This window comes from Nelusetta ayraudi, unplaced genomic scaffold (assembly GCF_046127955.1).
Source record: "Nelusetta ayraudi isolate G7.1 ecotype Tasmania unplaced genomic scaffold, CSIRO-AGI_Nayr_v1 ptg000017l, whole genome shotgun sequence".
NCBI lineage: Eukaryota > Metazoa > Chordata > Actinopteri > Tetraodontiformes > Monacanthidae > Nelusetta > Nelusetta ayraudi.
In genome coordinates, this window is record NW_027466067.1 from 10,058,950 (window position 1) to 10,072,857 (window position 13,908).

The window sequence follows — 13,908 nt, forward strand, 5'->3', positions numbered from 1 at the left end:
GCTTCATGTTTTTAGTGTTTTTCCCAAAGTTTGTGAACATAATGGTTTCACAAACCATTATGTTCAAACATACAAACATAAGTCTACAATGTGATGACCACAAAAAACATTTGCACGTCAATTTCCAGATTTGCATTATTGTCCTGTAAAGTGTGTTTGTACTGCTTTCCCCGACTATAATGCGTGCGTGTGTGTGTGTGCGTGTGTGTGTGCGTGTGTGTGTGTGCGTGTGTGTGTGCGCGTGTGTGTGTGCGCGTGTGTGTGTGTGCGTGTGTGTGCGTGTGTGTGCGTGCGTGTGTGCGTGCGTGCGTGCGTGTGTGCGTGTGTGTGTGTGTGTGTGTGTGTGTGCGCGTGTGTGTGTGTGTGTGTGTGCGTCAGGGGCTCTAAACTGGACGTGGTGGAGGTGCTGTGCTTCAGGGACAGAACTCTGCAGGGAAGCCGCTCCATTCAACACAGTCTCATCTTCCAGATCAAGCTGCCCGAGCCTCCCCCTGCCTCTGGTAACTCACACGTCTGTGTCTGTCTGTGCGTGTGGCACAGCGCAGCGTTATATTCACCTTACTTCTGATGGTGTAAACATCAGCTGATTGACTAATGGTGCAACCTGAACGTTGCATCATCCAAATGTGGAAATTAAGACACTTTTTTTTTTTTTTTAACCCATTTAGCCCTTGTGCGAGAATAAAAATGCATTTATGGGTTTGCAAAAAGCTAGAGGGAGCCGTTGCAGAGATACTGCTGCTGCTTTTGTGGCTGTTGAAGGCTGTTTCATTTTTCTTTGAATGATATCAGAAAAGAGACGCTCACCGGTTCAGTGTTGCCCATATAGTCGGCTGTTGTTGTGCAGAGATTTTTGTCCGTATTGAAAAAAAAATGGAAATAGCTTTGTGCAAGTGCCAGAATATCGTTTTTCCAGCAGGCACTGCTAAAATGGTTTGCAAACAGACCAGAAATGACTGGCTGTCAATTGGCAAAGGAACACCAAAGCCATACCTTCACAATCTGGTTCCGGTTTTTAGGTTGTACTAAATAATAAAAAATCAATAGATCGGCACTAATCACATTTTGTCTAGTGTTTGCGGCACATGCTGGCTCACGCTCCAGTTGTTGCCCACCTCTGGTACCACCCACGCATCCAAGTATGGATCTATGGAAATATCTTTCTTGTAACTCAAGACGGTGCTGACCGTGAAGCCGATGTCTTGGCCTCTGCACGGCAATTTGCAGTAGGTGATGTGCCGACGACTCCGCCCATCTTTATATAGTTGGAGACGTGCAGGATTGAGTCATTTTACTGAGCTGTTTGAGACTTGCACTTCTTTTTTTCATGCAGTTGCATCATCGTGTTTGTCCTCCCCTTTTTCGTATTTTTGGTTTTTAATGACCTGTCACTACATCTTGTCATGCGAAGTGTATCTGCTGTCCTTGTTTGGCATGTGAGCTAAGCGTCCTGTCAAGTTGCATTCCTTTGAGAATATTACCATCGCAGCACTGCAACGTGCTTATTCACTCCCTCCGCAAACGCGTCTTAATTCCACGGAAGTGAATTTAATTTTGCGCTTGCTGTCACACTCGTGGAGCCCTTATCGCGCACCCTCATTTCGTTATATTGCATTTGTGCCTCCGCACAGGTTCTGCGTTAATTGCCAGCAAAACGGCTAAACCGCGACAGTGTGTGTGCAGTTTTGCGTGGTAAACCAAACCCTCAGATCACTTTCCACCAAGATCTGCATCCTCGTTTCGCCTCCTTGAGTCGCGATTATCTCACGCAGCTCCTGCATCTTTCAGATGTCGGGTGAGGATTGAAAGTCATTTAAATGGTAACAGCCAGACGGCTCGTGGTGGGTTTGTGATTTTTTTGTTTGTCATTCCACGTCGTCGGTGCGCATCAGACTCTTAATTACAACAAATCATCCAATATTTTCATTTCATTCAGCTGTTATTTGCACGGCCGCGTCTCGCACGGCTTTGTTTTCTGAAGTGTTTCTCAGCCTGTTGTGCATCTATCCCACACATTTGCCACTCTCTCCATTATTCAACAAACGCGCCATTTATCCGTTTATTTTGCTGCTATTTCTGCCGCTCGCTGTCAGAGCTGAGAGTGAAGAATTGTAATTCCTTGTCTAATGTTGCATTGAGATGCTGTGAGAGGAAACCAAATGACAGGAATGAGATGCAAGTTTGAATGGCCTTGTTTAGGGAGAGAACATTAGATAGTTGAAGGTTTTCTTTGACCGTAACTTTTCTCCCGCTGCTCAGCTTTCGCAGCAGCTGTTGCCATTTAGGTCGTTAAGCGGTTGATTATTTATTCATCAGAGGTTGGAGGGAATTGGCGAGGCCTTGCGTCCGAGTGTGTTTTGACTGGTTTTGTCTTACAGAATAATGTCTGTCGTGTACAACATTCTGTCTATTGCTTCAGGATGTATTTATTTTGTCTTTTCACAGCATGCCCGAAAAGTGTTGGTTGGGAGAAGAACCCCAAGGGCGCCATGGGACCCCGGATGGTCAACCTCAGCGAATGTATGGACCCGAAAAGGTAATGATAACAAAACATTTTTTTTTCTTCTTGCCAGACCAGCATGTTGTCTGATTTTCTCAATGCGGTGCATAACCAAAGTGAGTGTTCGCTGAATGTGTGCAGGCTCGCAGAGTCGTCTGTGGACCTGAACCTGAAGCTGATGCGGTGGAGGCTGGTTCCTTCCTTGGACCTGGAGAAGGTGGTCAACACAAAGTGTCTCTTGCTGGGAGCCGGGACTCTGGGCTGCAACGTCGCCAGGACACTCATGGTGAGAGTCGGCCCATTGAGTGGAGTATTGGAGGGGTGGAAATTAAGTGGTTAATCACATATATAAGGACATATATGGTTCAGGAAATATTTAAATGTTCAAATTATTCACACTCTGCGTGCAGATGTTTGAATTATGTTGTTTTATTAAAGGTTCCCTATAGGAATGCAAATTATCAATTAGTTTATTAATCGTTAGTTGATTGACCTTGTTGATTGAGCAGCGATTTTTCCTGAGAACCTAAATTTCACAATGAAAATGTGTAAGGAACACATTATTGAACCCTTAAATAAGGTTGAGGGCCCAATGTGACCCATTTTTACATTAGAGAACAGTAAAAACACCCAAAACATTTATCCTCTGACTTTAAATTTACTTCTAATGGTTCACATTTCATGTATTTATTTTATTTTTGAACAGTTGTTTAAAAGTAACTTGTTCTGTGTATATTATGACCATCACAGTATCTACAGGGAGTTGCTCTTTCCTGCCACTACACGGTTATAATGATATTAACTACCTGTGTAAAAGTGTTCATTTAATTGTGACTAATTAATTCGATTAAATTCTTAATCGACAATTAATCGATAATAGGTTAATTGTTAACATCCCTAGTTCCCTATCAATCATTATCAGCTATTTTCAGAACTTCATTATTCAACCTGGAGTCCAGTGATCCAGGCTCTCATTAAATGTCCAAAAACACCGCTTAGACCTCCAGAAAACTATTTAGCCCTGTGTTTGTAGCCTCTCCCCAAAAAAAACCCTTCCACATCTGCAGAAGGGGGCAAAAGCAAGGCCACTTGCAGAGGTAGACCAGAGCAAACACTTGGCTGTAGATGTGGCCTCTAACCTTGAGGAGACAAGTGCCCCCTATGACATCACAGAGGGCTGGTGTCTGGCTTTGGAAAGTGTGGCGAGCACTTTTTTTTTCCCAGAATGCATTGCTTTGTTCATTTTTAAAAGTGGAAAAACACCAAATGTGTTCAGAATGTCTTGATTTCTGCTGAGAGATCCACGAGCAGCTGATAACAATACATAACAATGACAACACAGTGTGTCAGTGTGTCCAAAAGAGGAAAAAAAACAACTGACTTTTCGTCTGTCGTGTTGTGCAGAGCGACGGCTGGGACGAGCAAATGGCCTGAGTCACGACCAGCAGTTCCCCATCGCACACTGATGCATTTCTTGTTTTTAAAACAAATTGGTATTTTCTACCACGTCGTGGCCTCACAGCTCCCGCTGGCACCGTCGGACGTTGCTGCCTTACTCAGTTGAGGGGGCGGGGGGGGCGGCGAAGGTCGGGCAAAGGTAACACAAACTCTCCTCTTGTCGTCCAGGGGTGGGGAGTGCGGCACATCACGTTCGTGGACAACGCCAAGATCTCGTACTCCAACCCGGTGCGCCAGCCGCTCTACGAGTTCGAGGACTGCCTCGGAGGAGGCAAGTCCAAGGCCCTGGCTGCCGTGGAGAGGCTGGCCAAGATCTTCCCCGGTGTGGTGAGTGAGCGCAGCCCCGCTGTCGGGCTGCGGGTCATCACGTCAAAGCCTGGTGTGATTATATCATCGCGTGTGAGACGTGGCAGCCACAAGCAAAACAGAGTCTCGTTGCTTAACGAGTGGCTCCTCTTGAGGCATCGTTTCACCGTATTACGAAGTGGATAATTAGCCAAACTCTGACAGGGGTCCTCTGCTTGCCAAGGCCGACTGCACTTATTTCACATCAGACAATTTTAGAGCAGGTACACTCCTAATGCCACGCATGAGAGCTCTATCTATCTATCTATCTATCTATCTATCTATCTATCTATCTATCTATCTATCTATCTATCTCTAGCTGTCTCTCTATCCCTATCTATATATCTATATCTGTCTATTTATCTATCTAGCTGTCTATCTATCTATCTATCTATCTATCTATCTATCTATCTATCTCTAGCTGTCTCTCTATCTATCTATCCCTATCTATATATCTATATCTGTCTATTTATCTATCTATCTGTCTCTCTATCTATCTATCTATCTATCTATCTATGTATCTATCTATCTCTATCTCTATATCTAGCTGTCTCTCTATCTATCCCTATCTATATATCTATATCTGTCTATTTATCTATCTATCTGTCTCTCTATCTATCGATCGATCTATCTCTATCTATCCCTATCTATATATCTATATCTGTCTATCTATCTATCTATCTATGTACCTATCTCTCTGTCTGTCATCCTTAATCTCTTTGCGGTGCTTCATATTATGTATTAGAATTAATCGTTGCTCTCAATGACTAAATTGCTATGCCTCATCCTGTTTTGCCCTGTCTTCTGACCCAGTCTCAATGTTATTACGTTACTGCCACCGCTGCTGCATTTTAATGTGAAAGGCTCTCAAACCTGAACCCCCGAAGCTCATAAACAGGGTTTGGTTGAACTGCGGTGGCATTTCGCAAATATGCCAGAAGCCGTGTTAGACTCCTTGCTCTTCTTTTGGATGTGGATAGAAAAAAAAAAAAAATCTGTGTCACAATTGTTTGGGGTATTGCGGTTGGTTAGTATGATGAAAAAAAGATTCATGAGCAGGGGGTGATGCTTGAGAGGAAGATGAAGTAGAGGGAAGGCTATGAGAATATTAATCTAACTGTAGCTGTGAAAATACATTATCACTGGAGAAGTGTCAGTAGCAGTTATGCCATCTGTAGTGCAGGAATGTAAATAGGGTTTTGCTCTTCAGTCTACCGTGTTTCTGTGAAACTATATGCAGCCATGCCTGACCTACTGTTCCCCCACCTGGTTGTTGAAAAAGAAAGAAAGAAAGAAAGAGAAAAAGATGGGGGAGAGGCATCAGGTGGCAGCATAATGGTCAAAGGAAATACTTATAGAGGGAGCTGAGACCACAGCCATGACTCACCAGAGCCAGGAGGAGGCGGGTCGTGTTCAATTTCACTTTCATAGTCAGAGAATCGCTGCCACTTGACTTGTGAATTGCAGTCTGGCGTGCTGGCGGGAACCTCTGCAGCCTTATCAGGGGAAAAGATTTTGCCCCCAAATCAGAGTTCTTTTATTTCTAATGCATGTCTGCGAGGTTGCGACGGAAGTTGAAATCCTCTGTGCGGCCTGAAATGTTTTACTTCTGCAACACTTGAATCACTGCCAAAGGTTCGCCTTGTGGAACCATTGAATATGTAAAACTCATGGCGCCGAGGACGAGCGATCGCAACTTGTTCCGTCCTCCGCCCGAGTGTTAAGTCATCCTTGACATTTCAATTTGCCGCGATCGCAGATCAATTCGGAATTTCACCCTTTTTTTTGGTGCGAGTGTTGTCGGTGACTCAGAATTGTGTGCTCAGCTGTCAACTGCTACACCAGAAGTTGAGAGAATTTTTATTTTTTATTTTTTTTGCTGGAAGTGTTGTCAACACAGATTCAGGGTTATTCTCAAATTTAGACATTTGTCTATTTGATTAATCTTGCTCCTATTATGCAGAGGGTAGATGGAGGATTCCCTCTGCAAACGTTTTCTAACAACAATCTGTCTCTCCAGTCTGTCAGTGAGCCCTCTCCCCAGACATGAGGACATTGGTACCTGAGGTATTGGTACCTCACTAAAACCTCTCCAAGGTTGACAAGACCCCCAGCCAGGTTCTCTCCCAGACCACCTACTAGCTGCTTTTTTTTTGTGCTCTGTTGCATTTTTGCTCAAGGCTGTAAACAGAGGGCTAAATAGGTCTTGTTTGAAAAGTAAAGACACCTCGCTGCCTCTCTGTGTTCTCCTGCAGAATGCCCAGGGACACAACATGAGCATTCCCATGCCCGGCCACCCGGTGAGCTTCTCTCAGGCCACCCTGTCCCAGGCCCAGAGGGACGTGGAGCAGCTGGAGAAGCTCATCTCGGAGCACGATGTGGTCTTCTTACTGATGGACACCCGCGAGAGCCGCTGGCTGCCCACCGTGATAGCCGCCAGCAAGAGGAAGGTAGGAGGAACCTGCTGTGCTGTCTGTCTGTCTGCCTTAGGGATCGTCCCTAAAGTTCCAGTGACACCCTTGAAGTGAGAAAAAAAGAAGTGATACGCACCAAAAGACTGATGTTTAAAAAAAACAAACAAAAAGCAAAGCTATTAAATTCTCAAAATCTATCAATTGTCAGTTTTGTAATGTTAAGTATGTGCGCCATACTTTTGGTTTATTGTATTTAGTGAGTTGCAGTAAATTAGTTCACCCTGCAGGTTAGATTAAAAAATAGAAACTTTCTGTTGTTGTTCTTCTGCTTCTTTTTTACTGGGGAAAAAAGAGATATGAAACCAGAATTTCTGGAATTACTAATATTAACAGCAAATATACCACTGCATTAGTATTATTATAATTACTATGATTATCTTTTATCTTGTCTTTGGTTGGAAATCTTATTAGAGTGTTTCCCCCCCCCTCCCGCCCCCTCTGTGGTCCTAATAATAATAATCTTCTATTAAAATGCCAGATTTCCTTTCTTCTCACCTTTCACTCCACAGCTTGTCATTAACGCTGCTCTCGGCTTTGACACGTTTGTCGTGATGCGACACGGCCTGAAGAATTCCCCCGCCGGCCAGAGTGTCGCCGCCGGTCCCGACTCGTCCTCTTCCTGTTCTTCTGCTTCCTCTTCCTCTTCAACGCCGGCCGGCTCAGCCCTTTCTGCCCAAGGATCCTCGCTGTTCTCCAACATCCCAGGCCACAAGCTGGGATGCTACTTCTGCAACGATGTCGTGGCACCAGGAGATGTGAGAGACGCACACATGCAAACACATGCAGGGTTTTTATTAGCAAATTAGGGATGCAAATTATCGATTAATTTATTAATCGTTAGTTGATTGACTTTGTTGATTGAGCAGCGATTTTTCCTGAGAACCTAAATTTCACAATGAAAATGTGTAAGGAACACATTATTGAACCCTTAAATAATGTTGAGGGGCCAATGTGACCCATCTTTACATTAGAGAACAGTAAAAACACCCAAAGCATTTATCCTCTGACTTTAAGTTCACTTCTAATAGATCACATTTCAACTTTTTTTTTTTGTAAAATTTGTTGAAAAGTAACTTGTTCTATGTATATAATGACCATCAGTTGAATTGCTCTTTCCTGCCATTACACTGTTATAATGATATTAACAACCCGCGTAAAAAAGATTCAGTTAATAGCGACTAATTTAATTTAATCAATTAAAAAATTCAATTAATCGATAATCAGTTAATTGTTAACATCCCTAATCGTAGCTGACAAGAAAGAAACAAGCGAGTTGCTGGGACCTCTCAGATTTGTCAGAAGTGTTTGCCCCTAAGAGCTAATGGAGAGATTTGGAAGTTACTGGGGGGCCAATATGTACATATTGTTAAACTTTATTCTGTAATTACTGTGAACAGTCGACAAGGGATCGAACCCTGGACCAGCAGTGCACCGTCAGCAGGCCTGGCCTCGCTATGATTGCTGGAGCGCTGGCCGTAGAGATCATGGTGTCCGTTCTGCAGCACAGTGAAGGGTAAGTGCAGTGGTGTGCACTTATGTATGTATATAACAAGCCCATTATGTGGCCATGCGGAGCATGAAATGTTCTCCATATTTGTCTTGATCAGATATCTGTAATGTCCCATCACCACTGTTTTCTCACAAAAATACGAAAGTCAAGGCTACTTTGTGTAAAATGCATGCTAAAAGACAGATTTGGAATTTAGCCCTATGTGATGTCACAAAGGGCACTGATACCTATCCTGCGTTAATGTCAAAGCCTTGACAAGGTGTTAATTTCAGCCAATGGGACGACTGTTGGCCGCCCTCTGTTGCAAACAAAGGTTGTTTTTTTTGATAATTAATCATGTGACGACTTACCATAGAGTTGAACCTGTTCAAATCTGTGACATTGAAATGTAATTGAGCGAAGCTTACCTGCAAGTGTTTGGCTTTGTGTTCAAAAGCTCCTTTTTCTGCTCCTTATCTTTGCTCTTTAGGTCACTGTCAAATGGTAATTCTGTAAAGACAGGAAAACCTTTTACAAGCCCGTTAAGCCTACAGGTGGGCGGGCACTGCAGCAGACATGAGGCACGCTTCTTTCCGAATTCCCATTGAAATCAACAAAGGGAGCAGCCACTCGTCCCATAATCCTGTAAATGTCATTTGTGCTGGAGCTGTAATTGGTTGCGAGTTTGAAACTGCGCATTCTTAACTCGCAGAAGCTTCTGTTGGCATCAGTTGTTCCCTGATGGACGGGTTTGGCTGAGCCGCAGGTGCTGTCCCTGAGTAGCGCTCGCTGCAGCGGCTTGCCCCCATCTAACTCCTGTCTCTCATCATATTGGACTTGCTCCCAGGTTCACTCTGCACTGCAGACTCTCTGAAGTTTTGTCTCCCACAGATATTCTTTTCTTTTCTTTTCTTTTCTTTCTTTTATCCAAAACACAGATTGGGTGTTTTTTTCGTCTAGTTCAGTATGTGTTTGTGTGCACAGGAGTGTGTGTGTCAGTGTTGCTTTCGTGCACCTGTTCTGCTGAAAGTCTCGCTGACATGTCCCCCTGCTGGGCCCGAGACGACTGCAATTTTCTCCGTGTTTTGAAAACATTACGAGGTAACAGGAAAGTGTCCAGAAAAAGAAAAACAGGAGAAGTATCAGATGTTGTGAGAGCCCTCACAGCTGTACTGCCCTTTTTCCTTTTCCCCCCCCCTTTTTCTGCCTATTTTTTTTTAACGCATCAACACCCTTTTTCTCTTCCGTCTTTTCAGGCCCTCTCAAGCCAGCTCTCAACCGGTGACATTTTGAAAACGCTCATGTTCGGCCTTAAAGTTGCCCACGACGTTGTGTACCTTTTCAAAACCTCCTTGAGCTTAATGTGAGACTTGACTTTTGAAAGCTGTTGTTCCCAGGGACTGCAAAAGACTGTGCAAGCCCTGCTTGATCCTCTGATGCCACCAGGGTTGTAGATTCTGTTTTCGTAGATTCTGTCGATCACTCTGCAACAGCATTGCGTTGTGATTCATAGCAGCATTGCAACTTTGATTTGATCTCCACTTCTCCTGCACTCAAGTTTGCGTGGGTGAAGTCACCTGTTTACAGCAGGGCCACATAGAAACTAACAACCGGTAACTCTCAGTTCTCAGTTCATTTAGCCTGCATGTTGTGGATGCTGAAGAATCTTTACAGAGGGAACGTGCAACCTCCACCCAGAAAGGTCCCAGGCCTTGAATTGAGTTGAATCCACAAGCAACCACATCCAAAATGTGACCAACACCATCTTCTAATTCTCCTCCTCAGAGGCTACGCCGTCGCCAGCAGCAGCGATGACAGAATGAATGAGCCGCCCACGTCTCTGGGTCTGGTGCCACATCAGGTTAGACACACACACACGAACACACTTCACCGAACCTGCAAGTTAATCTAAACTCTGAGCGCACATGAGATCTGTGACATTTCTGTTGCTATGGAAATGAGTTGGAGATTTTTCAGCTGTGCTTCGTGTGTGGGTTCAGGTACATTGATGTGCGTTAGTGCGCACTTAGTTGGATTTCAGTATCGTATGCAATTTTGTTTTTGTAGTTTGTACTACATTTGTATTTATGAATATTCTGGTTTCGGACAAAATTGTGTAAAATCACAGAAACTAGCGATGAAAATGAAACTCTTAAGCTTTACAGGCTTGCTTCATTTGACGTTCTCTAAATGTTTTGAGTGTCCAGCTGTTCAGTGTTTTGGCACTTATTGCGTAACGTACTCTTGTGTAACAAGGGGAAGTCAAGACTCACAAACACCAGTGTCTGATCGTGAATCCACCACCAAATGTCCTGCTTCAGTGATCGTCTGTATTTAAACAGTCCTCCTGATCAGGCTGTTTTACCATTTTACCATGTGACCGAGACAACGGCCAACATGACAAGTTCATGGTTTTTTGTATGTTGTTGCTCGCTTTTGTTTCTGTAAATTGATGAAGACATTGCTTTTTCCTGCTTCGACATATATGCCCTACTTTCACGGTGTAGCATCACTTTAGCAGGAACTTTGCAATGAATGAATGTCCGTTTGTTGTAGTGGAATCCTCCTCCACTACAACAAACCGCAAACAACAGTGCACAATAACACACGGTGCTCGTGGCTCGATTGTGGATTGCGTACAAAATGTAAATAAACACAACGAAAACGGTTTGCGGTTTGTTCTTCTTGCGCACTGCGCATTCCGCAAACTTGCGGCGCCACACCAGGCCTGGCATAGGTACTACATTGTTTTCAGTCGTTTCCAGCGTATCCGTGTAGACGGGATTTTTCTTTTCTTTTTTTAGAATACGGCTTCGTGTAAACGCCGTTTTTTTTTCTCGAGAGTGCTTTCGAAAATGTGCGGTTTAAAAAAAGAAAAAAGAAAAAAAATCACTCTCCGTGTAAATCTGAATCTAAATCTGTTACCACTCAAGTCACAGCGGGGGAGAAACCAGGTTGACGTCAAGAGATGTCGACTATTGTGCTTGACCAAACTGTGCAAGGCCAGATGATTTCTGCCTTCTCACTGTGGCAGTCACACACGCTGAAGTATCTCACCACGTCTATTTGCGTCATCGTCATCCGTTTTCATCATCGCAACAGTCTGGATTCCCGCGAGCGACCCACACCTCGGCCTCTCTTGGCATTTCAGCAGAGTCATCCAGCGAAAAATGACATGCAAATGGTGCAAAACAAAATTGTGTGTGTGTGTGTGTGTGTCTTTGCTTGCTGTATAATGTCCTCGTTTTCCATGCATGAATGTGAATTTAAAGAGAAAGAAAACGATAAAGTCCACAGAAACTTGCGTGCGTCGTGCATGTGTGTGTATGTTACTGCAGAACGCTCATGTTTTTCAAGCATAAGTCTCAAAGAACATGAAAAAAAAAAAACAGAAACATTGTGTGTGTGTGCGTGTGTGTTCTTGTAAATATTGCACAGTGAGGACCGTTAAAAGGTTTACAACCAACACATCGAGGCCATTTCTTCAAAGCGTCCTTACTTCAAAGAAATAACATTTTCTCACTTTTCCTTGCAACTTTACAAATACATTTCAGGCAAAAAAGATTAAAGGCATGAACCGAGGTTAGGTTCCGTTTCAGGTTAGACGTCCTGTTTTGTAGTTAAGGTTACAGTCACTATGAAGGCCAGGCTCTTCAAGACAATGGAACATGAGTGAAAGTCAATGCAAAAGTCCCTAAAAGAGAGAAAGATGTGTGTGTGTGTGTGTGTGTGTGTGTGTGTGTGTGTGTGTGTGTGTGTGTGTGTGTGTGTGTGTGTGTGTGTGTGTGTGTGTGTGTGTGTGTGTGTGTGTGTGTGTGTGTGTGTGTCCTTGTGTATGGTGTTGTGCGAACCTCCTACACCATCAATAGTAACAGACGGGCAGTAGTTAAAAGCCATAGGAGGTGTTTTTCCAGCAATGCTGCAGTGACAACATGTGGCGGTTCTAAGAAACTGCAATAATGTCCATCATATATATATTTTTTTTTACGTTATAAACACCAGGAAAGGAACTCTGCAGAACTGTTGCTGCTTGCTCAAACAGTTTTCAGTCTCTTTGTCACCTCTGTGTTCACTGGTCACCAGATTCCAATTTAAAGGTGACACCTGTTGCTTCAGTCAATTGTGAATGTGAACAAGACCAAAAAAGCAGTTCTGAGAGTCATCTTGCTTTGAATTTCGCACTTGTTCCATTTGCATTAAATTCAAGCAATGGCACATCTCCTGCCGATTGATTGATTGATTGATTGATTGATTGATTCTTTAATGACCACACAGCCAAGCTGGTGGAATTTGTTGCCAGTACAGCAGGTGCAGGTTCCAACATTTACACACAAACATAGGCATACATCCAGACAAACCCATTCAGACCCACTCAGGGGCGTCACTGGAGACGATTTCAGAGGCGCTATTCTGCCGACCTCGGTTACAATCAGCGGCTATTTGAACTACTCTTGCCTTTCAGTGGGGTCCAATCAGCAGCACCAACGAGCCATTTTCCCTCCACATAACCGACTGGATTTTTTTTTCTCTCTCTCTCTTTTTGGGGCCATTTTCTGTAAACCCTGCCTTGTTGTGCCAGTGTTATAAAATCCCAGTAGACCAGCAGCAGTTTGTGAACAGCCAGACGAGCCAGTCTGGCCCCGACAACCATGTTCACCTCGTTCAGTGTTACTTAACTCTCCCGCCTTCCCTAATCGGATACTCACTTCAAACTTCAGCAAGTCGGCTTCAGCTCGTCTACATGCCTGAAAGCACCGATTGGCTGAATAGCAAGAGGCAGTTTAGCATTTTCCCTAAATTTGGGGCTGCCGAGTGAAATGGTAGCTGGCATGTGAAGTGAAGGCCACAAGCAGACTCAATAATAATGTGCGTCTTTACTATCCGATTATCAGAAATGAAGTGCCCAGAAGGCAATATGTATATTATTTTTTGACACCTGGAGCTAGAACACCAGCTATTTTTGCTCTACCTAAAACTCCAAACAAATGTCAGCCAGACTGTCAGCAGCTGAAACGTTGAACTTGTGGCTTTCTATCCATTAAGGGCAGTTTTTCGGCCTGTTTGCGTCCATCTCACCTGCCCACGCACGTCCTTTGGTCTGACTCACTCGCTCACACCCTCTGCCGTTTGCCAGTGCTCCAGCGGGCCTTTAACCGGGCCTGGTCCTCGCCGCGCCGGCGCAATCTGTCTTCCCCGTCCCTCCTCTGTGTTTGTTCGTGTCCGTGTTCTCCAACAGGCCATTTTCACAGCAATCGCCGGCGCGCAGATGGGAAGATGGGGAAGATGGGGAGGAGAGGGATGAGGTTGAAAAGCTTCATAAGTCAGACGTGGTTATCAGCTACAGACAGCAAAGGGAGGGGAGAAAATGAAATCTCTTAAAGGACGATTCTTCTAGCGATTGGGCTCAAACCTTCATGTTTCAGCCAAGGTCAAAGATGTGGTGATTTGCAGTGTGGTGGAATAGTTGGGCAAAGTGCAATAGAGTGTGGTAGTAGTAGCAAGAAGTATTAGCTAGAGGTTTTTTTGGGGCGTGTGTGTTTCAAGAGATTTGGCTGCATCAGAGGCACACAAACAAACTGAAATGATTTTGTCGACAAAATTAGAAAACAAAATTCTTGTCGTCCTTTTGCTCTTGTGGTCTG

At 44.1% G+C, this 13,908-nt stretch overlaps 1 protein-coding gene across 2 annotated transcripts in view; it reads left to right on the forward strand.

Moving 5' to 3' along the window:
• Positions 1-13,908, forward strand: part of atg7 (ATG7 autophagy related 7 homolog (S. cerevisiae)) — a 57,355-nt gene that overhangs the window by 8,460 nt on the left and 34,987 nt on the right. For both annotated transcript variants that reach the window (XM_076025346.1, XM_076025347.1), the window contains 8 exons: positions 379-500; positions 2,446-2,536; positions 2,642-2,786; positions 4,127-4,285; positions 6,559-6,753; positions 7,287-7,532; positions 8,175-8,290; positions 10,052-10,127. In XM_076025346.1, the coding sequence (XP_075881461.1) occupies positions 379-500; positions 2,446-2,536; positions 2,642-2,786; positions 4,127-4,285; positions 6,559-6,753; positions 7,287-7,532; positions 8,175-8,290; positions 10,052-10,127 (1,150 nt within the window). The remainder of the gene's footprint in view (positions 1-378; positions 501-2,445; positions 2,537-2,641; positions 2,787-4,126; positions 4,286-6,558; positions 6,754-7,286; positions 7,533-8,174; positions 8,291-10,051; positions 10,128-13,908) is intronic.